At 38.9% G+C, this 25,713-nt stretch overlaps 1 protein-coding gene across 3 annotated transcripts in view; it reads right to left on the minus strand.

The window, feature by feature from the left end:
* Positions 1 to 3,066: 3,066 nt before the first annotated feature.
* ranbp10 (RAN binding protein 10) overlaps positions 3,067 to 25,713 on the minus strand; it is a 45,260-nt gene continuing 22,613 nt past the window's right edge. The window contains exons 4-16 of one of the 3 annotated variants that reach the window (XM_085414679.1): positions 16,783 to 16,950; positions 16,637 to 16,659; positions 14,244 to 14,428; positions 13,183 to 13,295; positions 12,891 to 12,999; positions 12,604 to 12,752; positions 12,305 to 12,515; positions 10,893 to 11,032; positions 10,590 to 10,738; positions 9,325 to 9,436; positions 7,342 to 7,483; positions 6,056 to 7,018; positions 3,067 to 5,987 (exon numbers count right to left, since the gene is read on the minus strand). In XM_085414679.1, coding sequence (XP_085270805.1) covers positions 7,353 to 7,483; positions 9,325 to 9,436; positions 10,590 to 10,738; positions 10,893 to 11,032; positions 12,305 to 12,515; positions 12,604 to 12,752; positions 12,891 to 12,999; positions 13,183 to 13,295; positions 14,244 to 14,428; positions 16,637 to 16,659; positions 16,783 to 16,950 — 1,490 coding nt within the window. In that variant the 3' untranslated portion in view covers positions 3,067 to 5,987; positions 6,056 to 7,018; positions 7,342 to 7,352. Of the gene's footprint in view, positions 5,988 to 6,041; positions 7,019 to 7,341; positions 7,484 to 9,324; positions 9,437 to 10,589; positions 10,739 to 10,892; positions 11,033 to 12,304; positions 12,516 to 12,603; positions 12,753 to 12,890; positions 13,000 to 13,182; positions 13,296 to 14,243; positions 14,429 to 16,636; positions 16,660 to 16,782; positions 16,951 to 25,713 lie in introns of all 3 variants that reach the window. The other 2 variants (XM_085414677.1, XM_085414678.1) reach the window with 2 other exon arrangements.

Raw genomic sequence — 25,713 nt, forward strand, 5'->3', positions numbered from 1 at the left:
TTTTTATATGTTGTTGTTTCTTTCTTTGTTTTTGGTGCTTTAAGCCAGCTATGACGCATACTGTAGGTAGTCTGGGTTAAAACGTATGCCTCTTGTGATTATGAAAAATATCTTCCACAGGAGAACATAAAATCAAACACCTTACCTGCAACTGTCTTTGTTTTCATTTAAAAGGGCTACTGCATGAACTGAGTAAAATATGTGCTGATCTGATTATGCATAAAGCATTCCCAGCCTTCTCCTGCCCTCTGCTGTTCAAAGACTGTAAAACAATGTGACCCAATTATAAAAAAAAATATCTGCAGACTGCTTGTACCACCACATATTTGCCATAAATGCTGGTTTGTATGATAGGAAACCAAGTAGTCATCCAGAGGGAACATATATTCAAGGTCTTTAATGTTTACTAGCTTAAAATGATGTTTTCCAAGTTTAAAATAGAAATCATGAGATCCTGTGAAATCCCTTCAATCATGAACCATATGGTAGCTGAAGGCAGAGGAACTCAGTATTGCCTTCTAAGAGTTTCTTTGAACCACTGGATCATCTTATCCTAGAGCTTCGGCACTTTATAGGGAATGACCAGAAGTTTATGAAATCCATCGTCTAACTCACATATTTTTACACATAAAGGAAAATGAGGTACAGTAGATATTACTGAGCCATAACTTTGAATAATGTCAAGGCTGAAGTTTTTCTCCAAACACAGGGGCTATTTCAAAGCAAAAAAGATTTCTCCGTGCAATCAGAGATATTCTCCTTAAATACAGTGACATGGTGGAATATCTTGAATATTTAGTGCTTATTTGGAACCACTTAATCTTTAATCATACATTTATATATATTATGGTACACAGAGAAGACGTTTTGGCAGTATTATGATATTCCCTCCACCTGTACTTTGGACCCAGTGCAGACACCACTGAGTCTACCTGCTCTATGCTCCCTTATAGTTGACATCAACTCTTTCCTGGAAGCAGGATTGGTGCCTTCCAACATTAAAAGTGCCTCAGTCACTCCCATCCTCAAGAAGCCAGGTCTGGACCCTGATGACCTTAAAAATTACTGACTGATCTCCAACCTTTGTTCTTTAGCAAAATCTTGGAAAGCAGCCACCCAACTCAATCAACATATGTCCAACCATAAGGTGGACATATGAACCATTTCAGTCTGGTTTCAGAACCAGATCTAACCTACTCAAGATCAACAGTAATAAAACAGAGCTCTTGGCTGTGGCCCTCAGGGCCCTACTTTGAAAGACTGTTGCACCATCTCACCATCCCCAGAATTTCGCAACTTGGGTTTCGATCTAGACTCCACACTTTAATCCCAGGCTCAAATCTGTCACTAAAGCAGTGGGTTTTTTTTGCACTTAATGAACATCTCTTAATTTCGGTCATTGCTCACTGACTCCATAGCAGAGCCCCTCATCCATGCCTTTGTTACCACACAGCTGGATTACTGCAGTGGGGTCCTGTTTGGGATCCCCAGCAAAGCCCTGGACAGGCTCCAGTATGTCCACAACTCAGCTGCCAGGCTTCTAACACACTCTCTGGCAACATATCACCCCCACCCTCATAAATCTCCATTGGCTCCTGGTCAAGTCACACATCATTAACATCATCATCTGACTTATAAATCCCTCAATGCCCGGGCACCTCAGTACCTGTCCAACCTCCTTCACCTTTGGTTTCCTGAAAGGCGTTATACGAATCCAAGTCATTATAATGAGAGCCAAAGAATGTGAAAGGCTATAAATGACTTGATCAAAAAAACAAACTCCAGATGAGTCTAAACAAATTCATGGTAACATAGTTTGAAGAGTTTCATGAGAGGTGTTGTAGTCTGACTTGCACCCCATTTGAATGAATCCATCCTCTGCAGTGCTCTTCATTAAATATGGAAACCTAAAACCAAAGAAATGCATTTAGTGAGTTTTAGTGTAAAACACTGAGACTGAAAGTCAAGCATGGTGCGCGCTTTATGGTGTCCAACTGTGAGCAGAACCAGGAGAGGGCGATGTAGCTCTATGTAAAGATCACAGCATATATTCACATAATCAGGAAGATAATAAGCTGACCTTACCAGTGCAATGAAATAGATGAAGTCAAATTATCTACACCGGGAGATAAACAAGACTCTTACTCTTTGAGCTGTGCAATGGTCATTGCTTCAGAGCCTGAAGTAGCTGAAGCCGACACTGCTTAGAAGAGGTAGTTGCTCTAATCACAAGTCAAAGAGGCCAGACTGAAAAACAAAATGAAGACCCTGCAGTCACAGTGGCAGGTAGGCTGGCATTTAGAAATGCTCAGTTAGTATTAAGGAGCTCAAAATATGGCAAGAAAATATCCCCCATAGCATTACACCATCAGGCTGAAAACAGATGGGTACACACTTTTGTGTTTATGACCCCACCATCTCAATGTTAAACCTGAGACTCATCACAACATTTTTACCAATCTTCTGGCTTCAGTTTGGGTGAGACCATGAAAATTCTTCTGCTTCTGTAGCTCATCTGCTTAGCAGTCCACATGTTGTGAGTCCATAGATGCTTTTTAGCATACATTGTTTACAGCCATTAACAAGGCATGACTATGCCTACATGCCTAAATGCACTGAGGTCAGGCCTGGACTGATAATCTGGCGTACCGGGGATTTTCCCCCGTAGGCCGATGCACTTTTGGGCCAATGAGCCAGTCTGAAGAGCCCCTGACAGCAGTCCATTGGTTCATTTTCATGCTGACACTGGATTGCCCAATCAAATCTCTTAATACAACCAGCCCCTCTCCTACCTTTGCTGTAGGAAGACACAAAGAAGCCATTGGGTTGGTTGATTAAAGTGCTATAAAGTGCAGTTGAATAGGTTTAACTAATGAAGTATTTGGTGAGTTTATTATTTATAAGATAACAATAGTGAAATAAGCAGATGTGTCTAAATTTTTAGATTATACTCTACTAACATTAATGTTTTGTACAAGTGTTTACAGCTGTCATTGCCTCTCACTCACAAACGAACTCAAATCCTGAGAAAAAAAGAAATTACACCAAATAAAAACGGGACACCGATCATATGCTTATGGATGTATTTTAATAAAAATAATTCTGTCAAAATTAAACAGAAAACATTTCTTTTTTTTAACATAGTTCCAGTACATAGTTTTTTTTGTAATTATCATTTTTCCTTTTTTTTTTATATTGTTTTAAAGGTTTTACAAGTCATGCTAAGTAGAGGGTAACTCATTTCACATTTTTAAAACATTTTTATTTTTTTCCTAAAACTCAAAAGTGAAAATCTGAAACCAAAATCATGATAGAAGTCAACTGTGCACAGCTGCGGCGCCTAAATCAGTTTCTCCGGCCTCTCGGGAAGCCTCGGAGGCCTCGGGCTCGTTTCTACAACTGCTCGCATCTCCTTTCCTTCTAACGGTCACTGAGCATGTCAGTGGCTGGATAATGGGGATAATGGGGGAAAGCTGTGTGGTAACACCGCTGAGATGCAGCCCAAGTCCAAAAACAACAGGACAGCAGCAAGATTTTTTTTTCCCCCCCTACAGGTGTGTAACAGAGGTTTCTCTTTCAATAGTGTGTAACAGAAGTCCTGTACAGCTGCAGAGGCAGATGCTGTGGGTGTGTCTGTATGTGTAGTTATTAGAATAAATCCTACATTAGCAGAAGGTGTTTAGAAAAACAAAAACAAAACACCAGCTAAAAAGATATGACCACATAACCTAGACGGAAAATCTCTTATGAATAGAAATACACACTTCAGGGTGGATCAGCACGCCGCTCGCCAGGTCACGACAAAGCAGACAGAGACAACGTTTCGTCAGTCACACATTATCCGTCCACTTTGTAGAAAAGAAATCATTTCATATGTTTACAGAGGAAAACATGTTTATCATTAAAACCAAATAATGAAACACATGTGACTGGGGTGGTAGTTAAACTTAATGCTTCCGACACACGGGAAAAATGAAGTGAATAATGCTGCAGCGTGAGCCAACTTTACAGAGCTAACATTGTGAAAGTAATTAACGGGTTAGTTACTCAATTAATGTTTTATTCTATTGTGACTGGCTGCCATTTTTGTTGTGTAGAAACAGTATCAACCTGAGAAAGTTGAGTTGATGAAAACAAAAAGCTTTGAATCCACATGTTTAATAGTTCCTGTGAAATCCCTTCAAGATTTCCATTTTAGCTTTTCCAAATACTAAAGAACGGAAAAAATATCAGTGTTACCTCCAAATATATTCTAACTCAAGTGTGGCTCCTGTAAAATAAAAATGAAGCCAAAAAAGAGCCATTAAAGCATAAACGACTGAACTTCAACCAGGCCTGCTAACACGTTAGCTCATGTGTGTTACAGAAAGGAACACAGTGGCTTTTTGGTCTTTTTTGTTTTTGCAAACATTTAAGAAATATTTTAGAAATAACGTTTTGTACTATTCGGCTATGTGAGCTTAAAAGCAGCTGAGCCCGCTAGCAATGTAGCCAGGTAGCATGTGGTCTTGCTAAAACAAAGGCTAGTTACTGTACAGTGTGTTGAGGAGCAGCAAAATGATTGGCTGATTCAAAAGAATCAACCTTGTCAGCCACCAGTTAGTGAATTAGTTTGTGTTTTAGCTGCGTAGTTTCAAACAAAGTCCTTAGCAGACAAAATAAAGATGGCTTCTCTAACATGTAGGTGGTGAGGTACAGCTAGTTAGTAAAAAACTAGCTAAAGCACTAACCAAAACTTACTTGATGATATTAGTGAAGCCTAACAGGCCTTTTTCGTCCAAGCAGATATTTTAAGTTGTCATGAGAAAAGTTACTTTTGGACCAAGTTTTAATGATGGCTCAGTTCTATTACACATAAAAATGGAGCCTTGTCTGAGTGGTTTCATTTGTTTTCTTACAAATTATATCTGTGTTTATCTCATAATAACCCAGAGTCTCTGCTGTGGAAAAAGGTCTAAGGGTGCCGAAGCTGACATGAAAACTGTGAACTGACCGTGTAAAACTGAGTAATTTAAAGTCGTAATATCTTATTAATTAATTTGAATATCAAGCCAAGTGAGAAGTGTCTGGAAGCGGTATTTTGTACTTCTGTTCGTACTGATCTGACTCATACCTGCCAGCATTTTGGTCTCGAACACCCAGAGATTTGTTGATGTCATGCACTGTATGACATCTACCACCGTCTACCTCGGATCATGGCTTGCTGCCCTACGAAACTTCTTACCCTAATGTTCTATTTCAATCTGCAGTGTTTGTACTACTGCACTAATATTGACTGCATTTACCTGTCACACACATCCTGGTTGTTATTCTTTAAGCGTGTTTTAAAGTGGTGCTCTCGTCTTTGTTGACGGGTAAAGCATTAAAGGAGCAACAGCTAACACAGGAATCCTGCCTCTGCAGGGAGCTGTTGCAAAGACACGCCTTGAATCTGTTTTGGCTGATAATATGTGTAGTATGTGGACTGCATGTAGATAGTAATTGAGAGACAGCTAAGAATACTCGGACAAAAAAAGCAAACTTATTATGCAGCTTTAAGTATGAGGGAAATATTGTAAAAACAGGACTGTTGGCAGGTATAACCTGACACCAAAACAGGAAGTAGCGGACCTGAGCACTGTCTTTACTTGCATGTAAATCTCATTGTGGCCAGCAGCTAGCCTGAAGGGTAAAATGACTGTTTTACCATCATGTTATTGTACATATTGAAAAGAACTCTGGGACTAATTTGTTTTACAAACCTAAAGGGCTCTGTGTAAGGCAAAAAGAGAGAAACTTTCCCAACAACCAGAACTGGTTTTCACAATCTTTAAAATCAAAACGAAAGATCACACAGTGCTCCCTAAAAAACTACACGTGTGTTCGGAAGATGGTTTTCCTTTTTTTCTGAAACAGTGTTTGCAACAGCACATGCACACAGCAGGTCAGGCTGTGGAGGATGGCGAAGGAAAAAAGGGCAGCAGTAATTAAATCTCAGGGGGTGTGCCCTGAACACACACACACACACACACACACACACACACACACACACACACACACACACACACACACACACACACACACACACACACACACACACACACACACACACACACACACACACACACCGCTTGTTAAGCTGAGTTTGATACTGACTTCCTCAATACTGGCATCAAGGTGGCCATTAAAATAGTGTAAGACTTGGTCCTGAAGGCGGATGTTTTCGGTGCAGCTCTTGCCGAGCTCTGCCACCTGCAACCACATCGCTGATTGGTCGACGTTGTGGTTGTTACGGTAAAATCAAGGCTCCAACACCTCCAATATTCCACTGTAGTCTCTTGTCATCACCCTCTCTCCCGGCAGCGTTCGCAGCTACAGAGGACCTTCAATTATGTTTTTTTTTTCTTTTACATGGGTAAAGTTTTAAGGAAGTCTCCTATTCTTTGGGTAAAAAATTGCTAGCTCGCACAGACATATTAGAGTATGACTTGGAAGCTTTGTCCAGTGAATTTTGATTTTCTTTGACTTTCTGGAATAATTTTCATGACGAGTTTGAACCCTTTTGTATTTCAAGATCCGCCGTGTCTAATTGAGAAAAAAAAAAGGCCTATAGGCGTCACGATGACTGTGGAAACCAGCTTTTGGGTATTGTGGTCTGTGATATGGTAAACAAGAACATCAATACTGACAGCAGGGAGAAGAAATCCACCCGTTAAAACAGAAGGGAAGAATCAGAAGGAGGTTTACAATTTCTTTGTTCCAGGATGAGCACAACAAACTGACACAAAAGAACTAAAAAACAAAAGAAAAAAAGGCTAGATGAACAGAATAATAATTATCTTTAAATAGTGTCACACATTTATTTATTTTATAATACTAAATAAAAAGGAACCTTTCTTTTCTCTCTCTCTCCTCTGCCTCTCTTGCCTGTGCTGCTGGCTCGGTCTGATGGACAGCCAAATGCACCAACGCTCCTTCCTCCGTTGCCATGACAACTACCTGCTGGACATGTCTTCTCTCAGTGCTACTTAACAATAACCTGTGGGAGAGATGTGGGGTAATGAAATGAATGTAGCATGATTGATAGAAATACAGCGGGAGAGCATTTTATCCTTTTTTTCCCCCCCCATTTGAGGCATGTGTGCACATTAGCTGTAATTAAAGACAATAACAGATGGAGATGAAGGTTGTCCTCCATCCATACCTTTAAGACAAACATGCCAGTCACCATGCAAACCTTACTATGAGTCACATTCAGTGCCCCGTTTCAGACCTCAGATAATTACAGGATTTATAGGCTAAGCTTATTTACAATGTCCACCTCACATAAGGATGATTACTCCTAAATATGAATTTACACACCTGGACCTGGGCTAGTGCAAAAAGTTGTCTACTCTGGCGAAGGAGCAGGAACCAGACCGGACTCGGGCCATGAGCTGAACACACTCCGTGGCCTGACCGAGCGCTAGCATCAGCGGAGGCTGTTTAGGCAGATTTTGAGACTCTGATGAAGAAAAACACAAAGAATCACAAAGAAAGTAATCAAATATTCTTGCTCCTTTCTGCTTGGCTTGAGATAGTTTAGGTTTGCACTGATCATCTCATCTCATTTTTAACAGATATTACAGCTGTTTGTGAAAGGCAACATTTCTTACTGGTGGCAGAAAATGACAACTTAATATTCATATTAATATGAACCTTTGTATGCCTTGGGGGAAAATCCAGTGAAAATATTAATAATGTCAGGATTGATTGATTTTTTTATTTGTTTTTTAGTAAATTTGCTACCTATGGCTAAAAGCAAGGAAATAAAAAGCAGAATATGTGAACATAACAAAGTTATTATAGTTTACCCCTTTCAAGTTGGTTTTTATTTTTGGTTTTATTTCAGTTTGTTTCCAGAGTGAATTTTCTTGTTTTGGGTTAGTTTTTATTGTTTGTTTAGTTTAGTTTCTATTAGTTTCAGTGTTAGTTTTAGTTTTAAAGGAAAATCTGTACAGGTATTACAATAAAAACAGAACTTTCTGAAGGTGTTTCAGGGTATTTCTTCTATATTTTCATTTCATTTTAGTTCGTTTTCCAGGTTCAAAATATCATTTCAGTTAGTTTTATTTATTTATTTATTTATTTTTTCAAAAGTCTAATTTCTATTTTTTAATTTAGTTAATTAAAATGTTTTTTTACACCTAGCTTTGAGCATAATAACCTTGGTACAAGCGATACACACTGTTCTAATACGTGAACATTAAGGGAATTAAGTGCTGACTTTCTTAACCACATGTCCTTTTGATTCACTGAATGCTTGTATAAATGCTGAGCTCTGTTAAAGATAGGAACCACCACACAATCTGGTTTGTTTACATTTAGCTCATTTAGCTAACATGCTAATGTTTTAGCATAATATCTTTTATAATTTTTAAAAACAACTTTCTTTAACCCTTTTCATTTATCTTTAATAAAAACAGTGCTCGCTTCCACTTTATGTGTATTCAAGATGTCAAGCAAACCCTGAAAATCTTGCCATACTGCAATCTGTCTATTGAAAGGTTTCTAGCCATAAACCTCTGTTCTTGGCTTTGAATGGTGTTTGATAACAATATTCTATAAAGACAAAGGACATTTTTTTTGGATTTCTATTCTTATATTCAACTGAAAATCCTTATTCTGTTGATCTTGTTGGAGTTGCATATGGAACTGCTGCAACAAAACAATGTCATCTAGCAAAAATCACTGTGTGTGTTGATTTAATTCTTGTAAAAAAGAAAAAAGAAAAAGACAAAAAGCAATCTTTGTAACATCAAATTAATTAGATGGCCACGAGACTTTAAAATACCATCTGTTGCTGCTTTCCTTGATTTAGAGGTAAACATTTTTGGCTTTTAATCAAAGGCAAAACCAGAATGAAGGCATTCTCTTAAAAAGTTTGAGCACATACGGTACTGTGTAAAAGTCTTCTCCATCATGTAAATCAAACATTAAAAGTAATTCTGCAGGAGCTAAACATATTATTTGTTGAATAAAAGAAAACATACTTTATAAAATGTATTAAATATAAAAACATTCTTGTATTTCTCCAAAGTAGGAAAGCTTAAAAGTGTACAGTTTAAAGCTTGTCAAATGTTAGAACTTGGAGGCATATTCGTACATTTTCAAGAGAGAATGAATAGTTTACTATGTTGTCGGGGCAATTTACTTAGGGGTCTAAATACCAGCACTGGCCCCTTCAGAGCTCTGATATTATCATCGTTAAGGTGAAGAAGACAGAAAGTCATATTTGTCTTTTCTTTGCACAGTTTTGTATGTATGAGCGGAACCCACAGAATATGTTTGTGCTTTGCTCTTTACCCAGTATGGCGCTGTTGAGGGCAGAGCAGAGTGACTCTCTCTGCGTAGGGTCTAACTGCTGGCCCACGGGGCAGTTCCAGGGATCTGAGTACGCTAGCAGGCTGAATGCATCCTACACAGAGACACAGCGAGAGACGCACACACACAAACACACACACAGATCCTTTGTGAATACAACACAGCTGAATCCCTGCAGTGCAGAACACTCTCCAGCTTTGGATTTCCTTAATAGCCCTAAAGCTACAAAGTATTCATTAACATTCTGGGCACCAGCTAACGAGACACAACTGTTTGGCCAGTATAAATTATGAAGACAAGTCATAAGAGCTACTGTCCTGCGTTTACTCATTTCATAGTCTTTCCTGTCATGTCTTTATCCTATTATACCGACAGAAAACTACTATAACACTTAGAGTTAGACAAAAAGAGAACAGGCGCCTTAATCTATCCTAACCAGGCTCTTTTCATTTTTTGTTTCCAATATTCACCAGTCCACAAACACTAAAACGTGGATAACCTAATGAGTGATCATAATATAAATAATACAAACAACTAATAATGCTATTCTAAGTATTCTTACTTTAATGAGGGTGATGACATGATAATGTTGCCTGCTGAGTATGCAAGTGGGTATTTAATGGTATATAGGCCTACATTTCTGCCCCCTGGTGGACAAAAATGAGAATGCCAAAACAGTGTCCCAGCACATCATTTCAATACATGCATAACCCTCTTTTGAAGTTTTAAAAAGAGGGGTATGTATGATAATATCAATACAAAATGATCAAATGATACTGGAAAAATGTTTGTTTTAAAACTAAAAAAAAAAAAAAACCTGAAGAAGTTTCACATATCCAAAAAAATCCAGAGATAAATGGTTTACTCTGGTCTTTTTAATTAAATGTTTTTTATTTACTTTTTCACCATTTTTATTTGTGTTTCCTTAAATTCTTGTCAGTCACCTGTAAAACACTTTAAACTGTAAAGATGAAGTGCCCTGCAAATAAAGACTGATTTAGGATCTTCCTGTACATTGGAAACTACTGCTTGTCAGAAATAACTTTGACTTTATCTGTTTTACAACAGCACATTATAAATCATAAGTCCGTCCAATTTCTGCAGCGTGCACAGAATACTATAACCAGGACTTTAACTGGTGCCAGCAGAAACAAATCTCCTCAGCCCACTCCTTGCATCACATCTGTTTTTTGGCATTGTAGCTGTTTGTTGAGCTCGAGCCCATGTGCAGTGGAATGTGTGTGTACCTGTAACATTTTCTTGTGTGTGGTATTCTTGCCGTACTCCTGACACAGCTGTTCGTTGAGCGCCTGCAGCTCCCGTCCAAACTGGATCATCCTCTCTGTGGCTGCTTGGTTCCCACCACAAAGCTGTCTGCTGTGACTACAAACCTCATCTGGTGGAGAAACACACACAAACGCACTGTAAAAACATCCTAAAGAAAGGTGGATCAAGTCTAAAGCAAGAGGAAATATAAAGGCTAGAAGCAGTATAAAGACCAAGACATTTTCAGGAGTGTGACTGAGTGCACGTGTGTATTCTTCGTGTACCTGTGACTCCATTGCCAATGCTGTTGTCGTCTGGCTGAAGGATTTCTTCATGTTTGTATGTTCCGTTCATGATCCGCGCCGAGGAGCCCTCAACAACGCCGTTGGTGTAGTGCTCTGCTTCGATCTCCATCTCACTGTCACTGCACACACACACACACACACACACACACACACACACACACAGAGTGTAAAAGACAATATTAAGGAACATTTTAGGCCTGGGTAGTATCACAATAATGAACTATTTAGAAAACATGCGATCTTTACTAACACCCCCCGTGCCAAACACCGCATTTGGAGCATCTGAACAAATATTCTGCACCCATTAACACCTTTATTAGCTTATGTTATCTATCTCTTATATTTATGCCTAAAATTAAATAATGAAGGGAAACATCCCCTGCCATCACTGAACGAACAACTGTCAGCAAACATAATACAACCTGCATCACCTCAATGTTTTGGTTTAACCTTGGGTTTGGGTTGGTTCACTTCTTATCATTGCCATTTTTAATCCAGCTGCACACCTAACCCGCTTCAGATTAGGTTACATTCAAGAACAACAACTCTAAACAAGTGCATACTGACCAGTTAATCTCTAGAAAATAACATCACCATTCCAAGATGATCCCCCAGACAATGTTATGCACATAGTCTATACTTTCTAGAGATTTTCTAATGTCTGTGTTTCTCTGATGAACATTAATAAGAAATATAGATTCTTAGGTCTTTGGTTTTTCCTCCTCCTGGCTGCAAGCGATTTAATTTTCCTGCAAGCGCTGCAGTCATCAAACAGGGCGGCTAAGCCTTTTACTTGTTGACCTTATATAACATTTGCAAGTAAGCTTACCTAATGGTTTGAATTATGCTTTTATATTTGTTCTGTACTTGCTCTCAGACCGTTTAAAGGGTTGTAGCTGAAAGAATAAGACTGATAGTGCTTTACAAGCCACTGTTCATTTAAATAGCACATTAAGTTTTTTAAGGTGTAATGACAGCCTTAACAAGCAAGCTGTTGGGTGCCCCAGCAACAAGTTAATTTAATGGAATACACAGCTGTAATTACAGTCCAATCTTCCTGTTTCCTAATGACAGAGCCGTGATACTGATGAGGCTATAAACGCACATTCTTGCCTCCTTCCTTTCTTGGATTTAAATGTGCTTAAATTAATATCATGTTTTTCAAGTCAAAGCACTTAAAGTGTTTGACTTTGACTTGCATGTAAGTAGACTTGCAGCTAGATTTGGTATCCCTGAATTATCGAGTTGATAACCACTTAGCTGGATTCCAAAAGTTAGGGTAAGTGAAATGAGATGAGGGAAAGATATCCTAGGCATGCTCAACTTGCACCACAGTACAGACTCCAGGTCTACACGTATCAGCTGTAAAACAAGCTGTCAGGGCTTCTCACCTGGTTTCCTGGGTGCTGTTGGCACTGTGCGGCTGGCTCTTGGTGGAATCGGAGGAATTGGACTCAGAGTAGTTGATGGATGAAGGGGAGGAGGAGGAGGAGGAAGAGGCAGAGGAGGATGCGCTGGGGTATTTGATGCTGCCGCTGCTGCTGTGGCTCTTTGACTTGTTCGGGGGAGTCACCCCATTACTACAGGTGGGGCTGTCTGAACCTGGTAGTGAGTAAAGTAGGAGAGGAAACAAAGACCTATAAATAAACTTAAAGGTAGAGGGAAAGCCAGTCCTGTTTGTGTGATGTACCTCCGGTGTGCAGGTGTGTGTTGCTGGCTCCGTGGTGGGGGCTGAGGCACGGTGAGCCGGGGTAACTGTCCTGGGACTTTGGGGAGCGAATCGTCAAGCAGCGAACCTCACTGTCTGTACCGTTCACCATCTCCACAAACTGGCGACACCTAGAGGCCAGTTTAATCAGTGTTACTGGTATTCACCGGACAATAAGCCATTTAAATATCAAGCAGATTTTACGTCCATAATAGCTGTGGCGGCAAATTCATGCTTGCCTTTGAACCCACCCTATACAGCAGACTTACTTCAACATGAATAGTAGATTGGGGTTGCGTTCTAACAGACCGGGATAAAGCTGCTGAGTTGCTTCTATGGCCTCACCAACCCGCCCTGCCAGCACTAGCTTCTGTATTCCTATTAGATGAAAAGCAGAATGGTTTTTACAATATACTCAACATCTGGAGAATTCAAGCTTTCAAAACAAACATTTGAAAGAGGCCAATACATCAACAGAGACAAGTAACACCCCACACCCTCTAATATAATAGAGAAAAATCTAATGATTCCCTTTGAGCACACACTGCTGTGTGCACTCACTCTGTCTGTTCTTTATAGATGTCTGGTCCTCTTGTATCATGGTCTCTGTAGCTCTGGCAAAGGCTGTTGCAGTGGCACAGTACCCATGGTGCACCAAGTAGCTGGAAACCATACTAGGAAAAAACAAGGTATATAATACAAAATAAAAAAAATCTTCCTTCTGATTCCTCCTCACTAACTTTAAGATTTTTATATCACATTTATCTTTCTCTGAAAATATCAAATTAGAAATATTTCATCTGTACGACGTTTACACCAAGAAAGGCAATGTGAATATGGACAGAATGGTTTAGGTGTCTTTAGAACTTTGTGACTGTGGCATACAGCTTGAAAACATCTGTCCAGAGTCAAGATAAATATTTATACACACATGTAGTATTTTCACTGTTTCATACAGGTTTAGAAATATAATGAAACCGCCGGCCAGCATTGCTTTTAACAAATATCAATAAAACAGGGGGAAAAAGTGTTTTAGAGATTGTTTCTCTAGTGGGATTTTTTTTTGCAGAAGAAGGAGAATGTACGTAGGATGACATGCCAAAGAAATATTCAGTGATATCAGTGTGGCTCCGTGGTGTGTATTTAACAGTTTTAGAATAACAGTGGAGCTCTATGGTTAAAGAAATAAGATATGCACACACAAAACTTAGTGGGCTGATTCGTTATTCATTGTCAGAATAAGAAACATTTTATTTTGTTTTCAAGAAGAAAACATCTTTCTGGGTACTTCCTGTTAAATATGAACTCAGCTGAGGGGAAATATTACATGATATCATTAAAAGTGCTAATGGCTCCAGAGAGACGAGCTCTCTTGAAAGGAAATATTACAATATGTTTTTATCCACTGGTCCTCCTCCACTGTAGATATGCTACTGGTATTTTTCCAATATTTTTTCTACCACCATCCTGCACAACATTGCTGCTGTCATTTTTATGGCTTTGAGATAAAGTATTATGGTGTGTGTGTGTGTGTGTGTGTGTGTGTGTGTGTGTGTGTGTGTGTGTGTGTGTGTGTGTGTGTGTGTGTGTGTGTGTGTGAAGGTGTTGGAGCTGAATCTTACTTCTGTAGGACGGCCTGCCACTCCCCCAGCCGCTCGCCTATGGGAAAGCGAGCGATCATGCCGTGGATCTTGGCCCGCCATTCGCTCATGTAGTCCTCAATGTCGAAGACAAATGGCTGCTGGCCAAAGTTGGCGTCTACGATCTCACCGGGGGTCTGAAGCCCCACAGTGGGGTACAGGTTGGGCTGGTAGAAACGTAAAATAGTAAACAGAACTGATTTGGCACTAAGCCACAATAATATTTACATATTATTTTAAAAAAATGAATACATTACAGTGCTGCATCAAACGCTTCAAAAAACAAAGCCTGAAGGGGAATTTATCATATTTTCCCCTATTTTATAGCATATCTACACTTATACAGTTGTTGGTGATCATACTAACAGTGATGATTTCCAACAATCGGGTCAGAGTACCACCACAAATTTAAAAGGTTTGGGATGCTGTGCAACAAAATTCAATGATTTGCAAATCTCATACACCCATATTTTATTCACAATAGAAAATAGAAAACATATAAAATGTTTAAAGGCAGACGTTTCATTATTTAAAAAAAAAAAAAAAAACCTAACTAATTTTGAATTTGATGGCAGCAACATGTTATAAAAAAGTTGGGATGGGACAACAAAGGGTAGTAGTACTTTATTTTTAGTAGTACTAAAAATAAAAAGCTCCAAATAATTTGATTAATTGGCAAGAAGTCAGTAACACGACTGGGTATAAAATGAGCATCAAAACTGTTTGAACAAATTATGGAACATTTTCAGAATAATATTCCTCAATGTAAAATTCCAAAGACTGACAATATATCAAAAAATTGAGGAAATCTGGTGAAATCTTTGTGCGCAAGGGGCAGTGTTGAAACTCTATAGTGGCCTGTCTTTAGTTCAAAAACTGAACACGTTTGGTGAATTGCGTCTTGATGCATTCTCAATTATCCAGGAAAGTAAAGTTGATTCTGTTCATCTGGACGTAGCGTTTTGTGGGAGAAACGTTTCGTCACTCATCCAAGTGACGTCTTCAGTCTCAGCTGACTGCAGGTTTCCTCAATCTTATAAACAGTACATTTGCATAATGACTGAAACCAGCCCACTGAAGGAACAATGCGCTGGGAGGTTGTTTATAAGACTGGGGAAACCTGCAGTCAGCTGAGACTGAAGACGTCACTTGGATGAGTGACGAAACGTTTCTCCCACAAAACGCTACGTCCAGATGAACAGAATCAACTTTTTGGTGACATTTGGTGAATAAAAAAAAATCAACACAGAAGATCCAGCACCCTGAATGCTACATCAGACAAGATTGGGACAATATTCCTCCTCAGTTTTCAGACTGTTGCTAAAAGAAGAAGGGATGCCACGCAGTGGAACATGGCCATGTCAAACTTTTTGAGAGGTGTTGCTACCATCTAATTCAAAATGGTGCATTTTGTCAATTTAAACATTTCACATGTTTTAAGTGTTGTGTTGTGAATAAAATATGGGTTTATATGATTTTCAATTTACTGCATTTCATATTTATTTGCATTTTACACTGCGTCCCATCTGTTTTGGAATTGGGTGTATACCCACCAACTCTGTGATGTGTGATGAGCTGTTCATGGCAGTTAAATTGTGACAGGATAGAAACACTGATGGTGTCTCTCTTAGGCGGAGCTTTAATGCTAACTAGCTGCACACGTCTGTATTTTAGTGGCTGTAAACAATCAAAATAGTTCTTACATGAAACTGCTCAAAACAAAGTCTGTGGACTTTTGATGTAACTTGGTCACAGTTTTTGAAAAGACATATTAATGCAGAGTTCCCCAAATGTATTTTTGTGCATTAAAGACCACAAAGTGCAAATTTGTTTTACAAAATTAAAAACTTGCTAACTGAGTAACCCACACCAAAACGATCTACATGGGTAAAAATACATAAACTTGATTTTGGGTTGTCCCAAAATCAAATGTCATCAAAAGCACTTTTGTTATGGAATACCTCAGGTTCCATAATAGACAAGAGTCACTGGACAAACAGCTGTTTGTTGGTTTTTGCAAAAAACAAAAAAACAACCCACTAACAGGATATGAAACTAACATCAGCACTCAGATGAAGGCTGCTTGGGTTAGATCCTGTTTGGTTTCTGCATGTACAGCTACTTTGAACTGTGGAGACTGTAGTCTAGTTTAAACCAATCTTTCCTTTTTGAAACATTCCAGTCATATCAGCCACTGGATCCAAAAACACAGAAAGGGTTTCTGACCCCAAATGGCAAAATAAACTGCAATTAGATGGGCAGCTGCACAGTTGATATCACTTACACGAAACAAAAATTATTAAAATTGGGCTTATTAATAAAAGGAAAGTGCTGAAGGGTTATGATGGGAAAACATGGCTATAATGAATACTTACGGGGAGGTCTGTGAAGGCAACACCTAAAGGACAGAAAGACAAACCCAGTTAGAGTTAAGAACGTACACACACATTGGTTCCAGTTGATGCTAAATGACATTCTATCAATTAATTTAAAATAAAAGGATCTTAACATGTACACCAACCTAAACTGATGCCATTTTTGGTGTAAAAGCAAGTGTTGTTAATGAGGTTGACGCAGCAGCCAATTACATCACCCGTGGTGAATGTCGGCCCGTATGGTTGGCCGGTCCCGGAGGAGCAGAAGGAGTGTCCGTCATCTCCATGGTAACCGTATGAGTGCTTGTCCCATCCTAAAATAGGACAAGGATTAGGATTAGTTCTTGCATCTCATACTTGAACCATGTGAAAAACGTGTCAGTAATCAAAACCTCGGTGACAAACACACAGTCTTACTGCTGCACGCATAAATTGGGAGCAGCTCAGTATGAAAAGTATAAGCAGCTGGGGTGAAGTGGCTTGCTTGAGGTCACTGCTAACAGGAAGGAAGACAGTTACTCATTGACTTCAGCAACTCAAATTTTCCCATCTGACTGCCGCTGCCTACAAGGCGGCTCATAAAAACTGACACTTTCTGAGTCTGCAGGCCGTCCTCCCGGATGGCCAGCAGGAGGACTTTGTCTGTGTAAAGAAACTGGTGAGTCACTTCCAACAGGAACAGCAGCACAGGAGGCTGCACCAGAAGACTAAAGGGCACCAGGGGAAGAGAGGAAGATCTCATGATGTACTAATTACATAAACCAATTTCTTGTTCCTGCTGGTAGTGATGCATGTGTATACAACAAAGGTGAGTCACTGGTAGCTTATTAAGGCAAATGAGTAAGAACTTAGCATACAGTGCAATAAATTCTATATTTGTTGATATTTTTCAAGTTTTTACAGATCTGGAATTTCTACAGATAAGCAGAGTGTTAAATTCCAGGCTGATAACGGTGCTTAAAACAACAGCCAAAGCTGAAACCGATGTTATCTTTATTTTTAAAGATTTTTTTTTTTATCCTTTGTATCAAGTCAACAAAGTCTGAAAATTTAACACAACAGATATGTATCTGCCTTTGTTATCGGTAAATACAATCTTATACGCTGATATCAGTCAATAAGGCTAATATCAGCCATTACTGATATTTGACCCATGTATCAGTGCATCCCAAGAAATTTCCTAATAACATGCTAAGAAACTTACAAAGAAAAGCCATCTACTTGAGTCCTAGGGATGGGGGAGACAGTCAATACAGCTTGTTGTGGTATGAAAACACAGGCATGACTGATCCCTAATCCCTCTTATACACTCTTGTTTTACCATTGTGAAATAATGTTTCCAGTGAAATAAAATACCAGTTGGTCACATTCCAATTAACTGATTCATTTGGACTTGAGAGCCCTTCGGATTAAGCAATATGTTCTTGTGACACAGCATCAACAGTTATAGCTATGTCCACAAGCTTCAAACTACATTTATAAACATTTAGCATCTTAGGCTTCTGAATTAGAAACCTAACATTTGCTAATTAGTAGTGCATTTACAGTTGAGGCTAATGTAACCACACTAAAAATAATAGTGCCAAATAACAGAATGAAAAAGACAATCCTGAATCAAATATTAAGTACAAGATGGTTTCAACTAAAACTGACTAGCAGTTGCTGACATACATTGTTATGGACCACAAAAAGACACATCTTATGCCTTCTAGGCTCATCGTGGGATCACTTGGGAGGATCCAGTACCCCAGGCATGCAACCAAATGTTTTAGTGTGTCTACAGCTGACCTCATAGACTTCTGTAAGTCTATATTCCACAGTTTTTCGGAATATTCAAGAAGAAACACTAAAAAGTATATGTGAAGGACACTTTACAGAAACCTTTATTAAAAACTATTATTACTATTACACATGTAATAGTTTTTAAATTGCAATTGCAATGGATTTTCTAGGGAGTCCACTTTTTTGTGTGTCTTTCCACATCATTTATTTCATCAGTAATGTCCAGACAGTTACTCCCACTTTGCTCAAGTCTGCCTCTTCTGTTGCAACTAAGACAAGGTAGCTTTCCTCAGCTCTTGTGTGTAGCCAAATATAGCACCACAGGGTTCTTGGGTATTTCATAACCTATTATCAATGTTAACGCTACCCATATGTCATCTGTTTATTTTGTAATTGTCAAACATTCACTTTTCTCAAAACAGCCTCCAGCGTGACAGTTGTATAGATGAATATCTACAACTAGTATTAAAGCACCTGTGTTATGACTTGCATCTTTCTAAGACACTCCATTTAGTTCCTGTCTTGCTACAGCTGCCCTGTTCAAAAATACTCTTTCCCATTTGTCTCTAACACACCGTGGATCCCACTTTACCAGCAAAGTTCTTGCAGTTAAAATAACTTAATGCAAGTTTTTCATGATAAAACTACAATTTGAGTCTGATTACAGTCTTAAAATTCTCCTAAAAAAGCAGCTTTTTGCTTAAATCAATCAGACATGTTTTAAGAAATGATGGGTATTCCCTATAGGAAATTGCCCAAGAAAACCTGAAGATTTCATACAGTGGTTTGTTCTACTTCATTCACAACCAGGATAATAGAAAGAGAAGTGGCACAGCCCAGTCCACAATTCAGAATGAAGACGTTGGAGATCAGCACTTCTATTTTGAAAAATAAACATAAAAACAGATGCTTCACAGATGTGGTATGAAGGTAGTAACTACGGTTGTATGACTTTATTTATTAGAAGATTGCTTTGATGAGTTTCCCCTTTTGAGGGAAATTTTTAAGAGTGCAATTGATCCTACCATGGATGATGTTGTCAATGCACATCAGTTATCAGCTGTACTAACTATTCAATAAGAATTATTAGATGATAAACTTGCACTAGTTCAGTGGTTCCCAAACTTTTTTGCGTGGTCCCCCTTTGTTTTACAAGAAAAATGTTCGCCTTCCCCCTCAAACATTTAGTAAACAATTAAGCAAATACAAGTAACCTGCAATAAATTACAGGTAGTAATAAAATAAACTACTAACTCTTTTACGCTACGTCCACACCTACATGGGTATTTTTGAAAACACAGCTGTTTCTGTTACTGTCCCTCCATTTAGAAAGGCAGAGGCATCACGGTGTAATTATTTTACCTGCAGTTGTTTTTTTCCCTGTGTAATAATATTCAACATTGCTATCAATACATTTTTCACAAAATGCCTCTCTGTGCAAAATGGGTTCAAAAACATAAACAACTGTGGGATACTGTTTGTCCGTGATTTGAACCAAGGGAACAAATCGTGGCAGGAACGACCTGATGTTATTTGTATCTGCTGTAACTAGAGCTGGGCGATATGAGATTTTTTCATATCACGATATGTTTTTTTCATTTCAGGCGATAACGATATCTATCACGATATAAGCCAAATAACTATATTTGTAAGATTTAAATGTGCCATTGCTCACAAGTAAAATGTGAAATAATCAGCAGCTTGTTTTTATTTAAATATTTATTTCCCATAATAAGTTCAACAGGGTAGATGTACTTAAGGAACATGAGACTTTTTCAGATAAATAAAGGCAAATATTACAAACTACACAAAAGGCAGCCGCTAAAGCGTTTAAGTTTCAAAATAGAACAAACGAAACAGACTAAATTGTCAATTCCACTTAGAAACAAAATATTAATTCTAAAAATAAATCTTAGTTTGTTTTACAGAAGAACAGACAAAATTGACTAACTTTTGTCAATATCAAATAAACTGAGAACTAAAAGGAAATTCTCAATCTCTCCTTGTTGTATAGCTTAGCTTTTCAAACAGTTTTAACAGTTACTTTAGTCTGACAAAAGCCGAATGACGAATTAGCGCTTCCAGTCAGAGACTGAGGCTACGTCCACGGGTATTTTTGAAAACTGAGATTTTCCATTTTCGTTTTAAAAAATAATCCCGTCCACACATAAAGGCAGAAATGAAGGAAAACGCTGCTATGAACATGCCAAAGCAGCAGGTGGCGCTAGATTCCTAACCGTGCAGAAATGTTGGCCAATCAGAAGTCTAGAAGCCTCGGTGGGAAAAAGTAAACAAAGCTGGGGCATAGAAGCAGAACCGAGTCGTATGTGTGGAGGGACAGTAACTGTGTGTATATGTAAGCATTTAAACACTTCAGAGAGTAGAATTAACAGTATTGTAGAAATTCATTTCACCGAAACAATAACGTGGCGCAGTGTGACGCATGCACCAGTTTATTGTATTTCCAGACTTGCTTTCGGCACAATTTACAGTGCACGCTACTCTGTTTTTTGTCAGACTTGAAATAGCCGAAATACCTTCACACTACGGAACTTCTATGGCTCTTCCGTTCGACAATCTCTCCGGCGTTGGAACCATCATCTGTTTTCTCTTCGGTCACGCTCGGTTGATTTTTCTAGTCGGCACACTCATTTCCTCCATTACCCGCTGGCTGCTCCCAAACAAGTCACGCGACGTGACGCTGCGGCTGTGATTGGTTCGGCTCTGTGCTACTTAATTTGGATTGGCTGACCTTTTTTTTTTTTTTTTTTTTTAAGAGGACAAGAGCGGCGAAGTCTATCGCGATAGTTTAATTTCTCTATCGAGTAAAAGTTATATCACGATACATATCGTTATCGTTCTATCGCCCAGCTCTAGCTGTAACTTTACTGTATAAAGAGCTAACATCTCCAAAATGACAGGAGTAATTAGTCATTACAACAAGTGTGTGTGAACTAAAAATCAAGAATGTGGGATACTGTTTGTCCGTGATGTGCAGAGCCCAGCGCGTGCTCCCCACGAAGGGAAACACAATTCTGCAGGGGAGACCTACCTCGGCACTTGTGCAGGTGAAACCAAAGGGAAGATATGCTTCACCATATTTTCTAGTCTTTGGCTTCGAATGAAGTTGGTTTGGAAACATATTCAGCGATGCTTCATCTCCTGCTTTGCGTTTGAGTGGGCGCCTCGTGCTAGCAGTGTCCAAGCGTTTTTGTTTTCCCCTTTTCATACCACGCCCCCCCGCAATGGCTCTGCACCCCCCCCTAGGGGGAGGGCCCCACAATTTGGGAAGCTCTGCACTAGTTAACCCAGTGTGCTACCGGACAACTTGCTGAAAATGTGCTTCAGTACATTCCTATTAAAAATGTTCTTGTTTTTATGTTTTACGTGTTGTTTGGAATCATTACACAAGTAAACACCAATAAAATAAAGTGGTACAGTATAACTGACAAAAGTGGGACCAGCAAAGCCAATAATCCAAGGCAATAACAACCCGTATGACCCTTCAAAATAAAGGTATAAGCTTTACACACAGCTTGGCACAGTATGGAGTGCTACAGACTGCAAGATGCAACCACCATAAAGTACAGTTTAACCTAAATAATTCTATACCGCTCTTTGAGAGGATGTAAAACGACCATATAGGATGACATGTCTGTATTATCCTGCCTGTCTAAGACAAATAAAATGATACTAGTATCGATCTGTTATTAATTCCTGTATCTCTTCCAAAGCTAAAATGCAGTCTCATACTGTCTGAGTGAGAAAGTTACATAGATCTTCGCCTCTTTGCCCGAGTGAATTCATATCAGCTGTCTGGTTAATTGCACAGATTTGATCTAAAGTTATATGGAAGTATTCTTCTATAGCACAAGGGAAATCGGTAAACTTCACAAAATCAGACCTTGACTTTAACTCAATGAAACCTTAAGTTTTGCATGAATGGCTCACCGTGAACTGAGCACCCTGAAAGTGACCTGAACTGGACTGTGTTCAGCTTCAGCTCTGTTGTGTTTCTCCTCACTTGCAGCTTACATGTTGTTGCCAAAAAGCAAAGCAGGGTTAGGAAAAGTAGGTCATGGGTGAGCCGAGATATTAGATGCGTACTTGTATGTGCACATGTGTATCTGTGAGCATGTCATAAAGTACTAGGCTCAGCTGGACATGCATCTTTGTATCTGTATCCTGTGCATTGGGGCATTTCTTTCAACTTACACAACACATATTGTCCTCTGTCCCTCCATGTGTTTTTTGTGCATAAGTGTATATACACGTGTGTGTGTGTGTGTGTGTGTGTGTGTGTGTGTGTGTGTGTGTGTGTGTGTGTGTGTGTGTGTGTGTGCGCGGTGAGGTATTAGATTAATCTGCTGACAGGGATATTGCCTCTAAAGCCAGGCTCGCTGCTCCAACATGCTAATGAAATGGGCAGGCCTCCACAGCAGGATCAGGCACAGAGGTCAGCAGTGGAGAACATTGTACTATCACAGGACGCACAAACACATACACAAGGACAGTACTTTATTACATTTTTGATGTATAACCATAAAAAAAAGGGATGCTGTGTAAGATGTAAATAAAAAGAATGCAGTAAATTGCAGATCTCATAAACCTATAACACATCTGAAAAATTAAACAGAGATCTGTTATTATGTCATGAAAAAATTAGGTTGTTTTGAAAATGACGGCAGCAACATGAATGCCATGTTTTCTGATTAAATAGAAAAATGACCATCCAACTTGTTACCAGCACTAAGGTCAAAACTTATATCTGACTGTGACGAAATGCATTACTGACTATGGAATTGGCAGCTTGCACATGTGGAAAGACATTAATGCTGAAAGATATATACAGGTTTTAAAGAAACATGCGCTCCCATCTAAAAATGTGTCTTTTTTAGGAAAGGTATTTCATAATTCAGCAAAACCATGCTAAGCCACATACTGGATTCATAGTAGAAGAGTCCAGGTGAAAAATTGGCTTGTTTATAGTCCATATCTTCAGTCCAGCAGCTGATCCTCAGTTAATGTGTACGGACTGTTGTTAAAAGGAGAGGGGATGCTACCCAGTGGAAAACAAAGCCCCGTCCTAAGTTTTTAAGGATGTGTTGGTATCATTAAACATTTGATATAATTTTTTTAACACGCAAGTTTAATCTTCTATCATGCATATTACTGTATTCTGTGTTTATTAACATTTTACACAGTGCCCCAGTTTTTTTTACTTACTCGAGTAAAATCTGAACTCACCTTTCACAAAATTTATTTCAAATCCAATAATTTTATAAAAATTTATATTTTACATCAAAACAGGAAAATAATATGATTTATGTGTAGTTCCAGATCCCATAAAAAATGAACATCCACAGTTGTGATGTAAAGAAAACCACAGAACCACATGACCCAAGGTAGCTCCTGCCGGCAGTGAGGACACAAGTAATACCTACACAACACTGGTTTTACTTTCATTTCTGAGCAGTTAAGAATTTTTTTTTAAAAAAAAGAAGAAACCAATTGACAAACATATATTTATTAACTTTCTTGGGCTTTTCCTCTGGCCCTGGTTAAAATTTCTCTCCTCTGAAAATAGAAAATCCCTAACTTAGAATATTTGCAGTTCTATAAAGATGCATCTTCAAAGATCTGAAACTTTACAAGCATGAAATACTCGCTCTTTTAACAGACTTTTCAGAGATGCTTGAATCTTCAGTTTCAGCTTTGAACTCTGGTACATCTGACAGGTTTTCTTTTTTTAAGATATTTTTTTTAGCACTTTGCCTTTCATTAAAGAGATGCAGCAGAGACAGACTAGAAAAGTGTTTTTTGTAAAGCAGACAGGGCAAAGTCATGCAGCAAAGGTTGAGCAGAGAGTCAGTTGCTGAGAGCATTTTTTAGAAAGTGGTGTGTGCCCTAGACAATCAACCATCAGGTCACCCCATCAGACAGAGTTTTAACAGGATAAATGAAACCAGGAAAGTGTGCTATTCAGCATAGCAATTTCAAGACCATAGCTTTCAAAACTTAGTTTTGAATCTTATGATTTATGATGGTAATTCCACCTCACAGGGAACTTATATAACACTTCAGCGCTTTAACTCAAGAAGAATTTCTGAGTGCAAGATTTTCAATTTCGCAGGTCTGATTCGGGTGTTTTTTGCCATTACTAGCAAAAACTAGAAAAGTTAAATACAACAACCTTGCTTAAGGATGTCATATTCAGTATTTGACAAATAAGTGTTAATTTAGCAGTTTGATCATTTTGGATGCTGCAGTTCGTGGGCTCAGTTCTATTGCATTAAAATAACCGGAATGTCTAATATTATCTCCATTCAAAATTAAAATAACAGAAACACATCTTTGCACAAAGACACCTTCACAATCACCATACATATACTCACAGCACATATAGAACATTATACACTTCACCAGCACACACACAACATGTGCAGCATGCTGTGAAAGTGTGCACAGATGCACAGATGAGTGGGAACAAACATAAACACTGAGAGATGCAATCAGCGAAGCCCAGGACACACAGAGATAAATCTCCACAGTTTGGGACAAACACACACTGGCACACAAATACGCCGAGTTAGTCCGAGTTAAGGCAATCATCAGTAATCTGTGTACCAGGGCTACACACCATCTGTAGTAAAATCCTAGTTACAAAAGATACTTTCATAACTGATCTGTAACCAGTTGTGAAAAAAGCATCCATCCATGCAACGCTTTTCCACATTGTTCCGGGCCTTTGTGTGACGTCTAACACATGCGAATCAAGAAGAGAGGAGAATGAGGGATCTTTGTGTATGTGTGCATCTAGACTCTGCTGAACTGGCTGCCACCAGCCTCCACAGCATTCCACAAACCTCAGCCACCGCACAGATCTTAACCATTCAATAAGCAAATAGCCCCACACGGGCCCTGAAAACCACAGGATATGATTGGTGGAAGCACATACATGTTCTCACTGGTTGGGGAGAGGGAAGGGGCTTAAGTGAGGTTATCGGCAGCTAAGTGGCCACTATGTTTCCCCCTGTGTCACCCGAGGTTGCTGGACCATTAACACACGTCCAGATAAAACAAAACAATACAAAATAATCAGTGGAAAAGTGGAGGACAAGGAATAAAACTGATATGTTGACCTCCCATATGAATGCATTGCCTACTGTCTATGTACAGCATTTAGACAATAAAATGTTTATGTGTTAGCAGACAAAGGCTTGTTTCTTATCAAATCTTTATAGCAGCACCTTTGTTCTCGGAATTATAGAAGTGACCGCTGTCTGAGCTGTTCA

The sequence above is a fragment of the Rhamphochromis longiceps genome, linkage group LG7 (assembly GCF_057381845.1).
Source record: "Rhamphochromis longiceps isolate RC_006_pf linkage group LG7, R_longiceps_female_GT1.1, whole genome shotgun sequence".
In the NCBI taxonomy this organism is placed as follows: Eukaryota; Metazoa; Chordata; class Actinopteri; order Cichliformes; family Cichlidae; genus Rhamphochromis; species Rhamphochromis longiceps.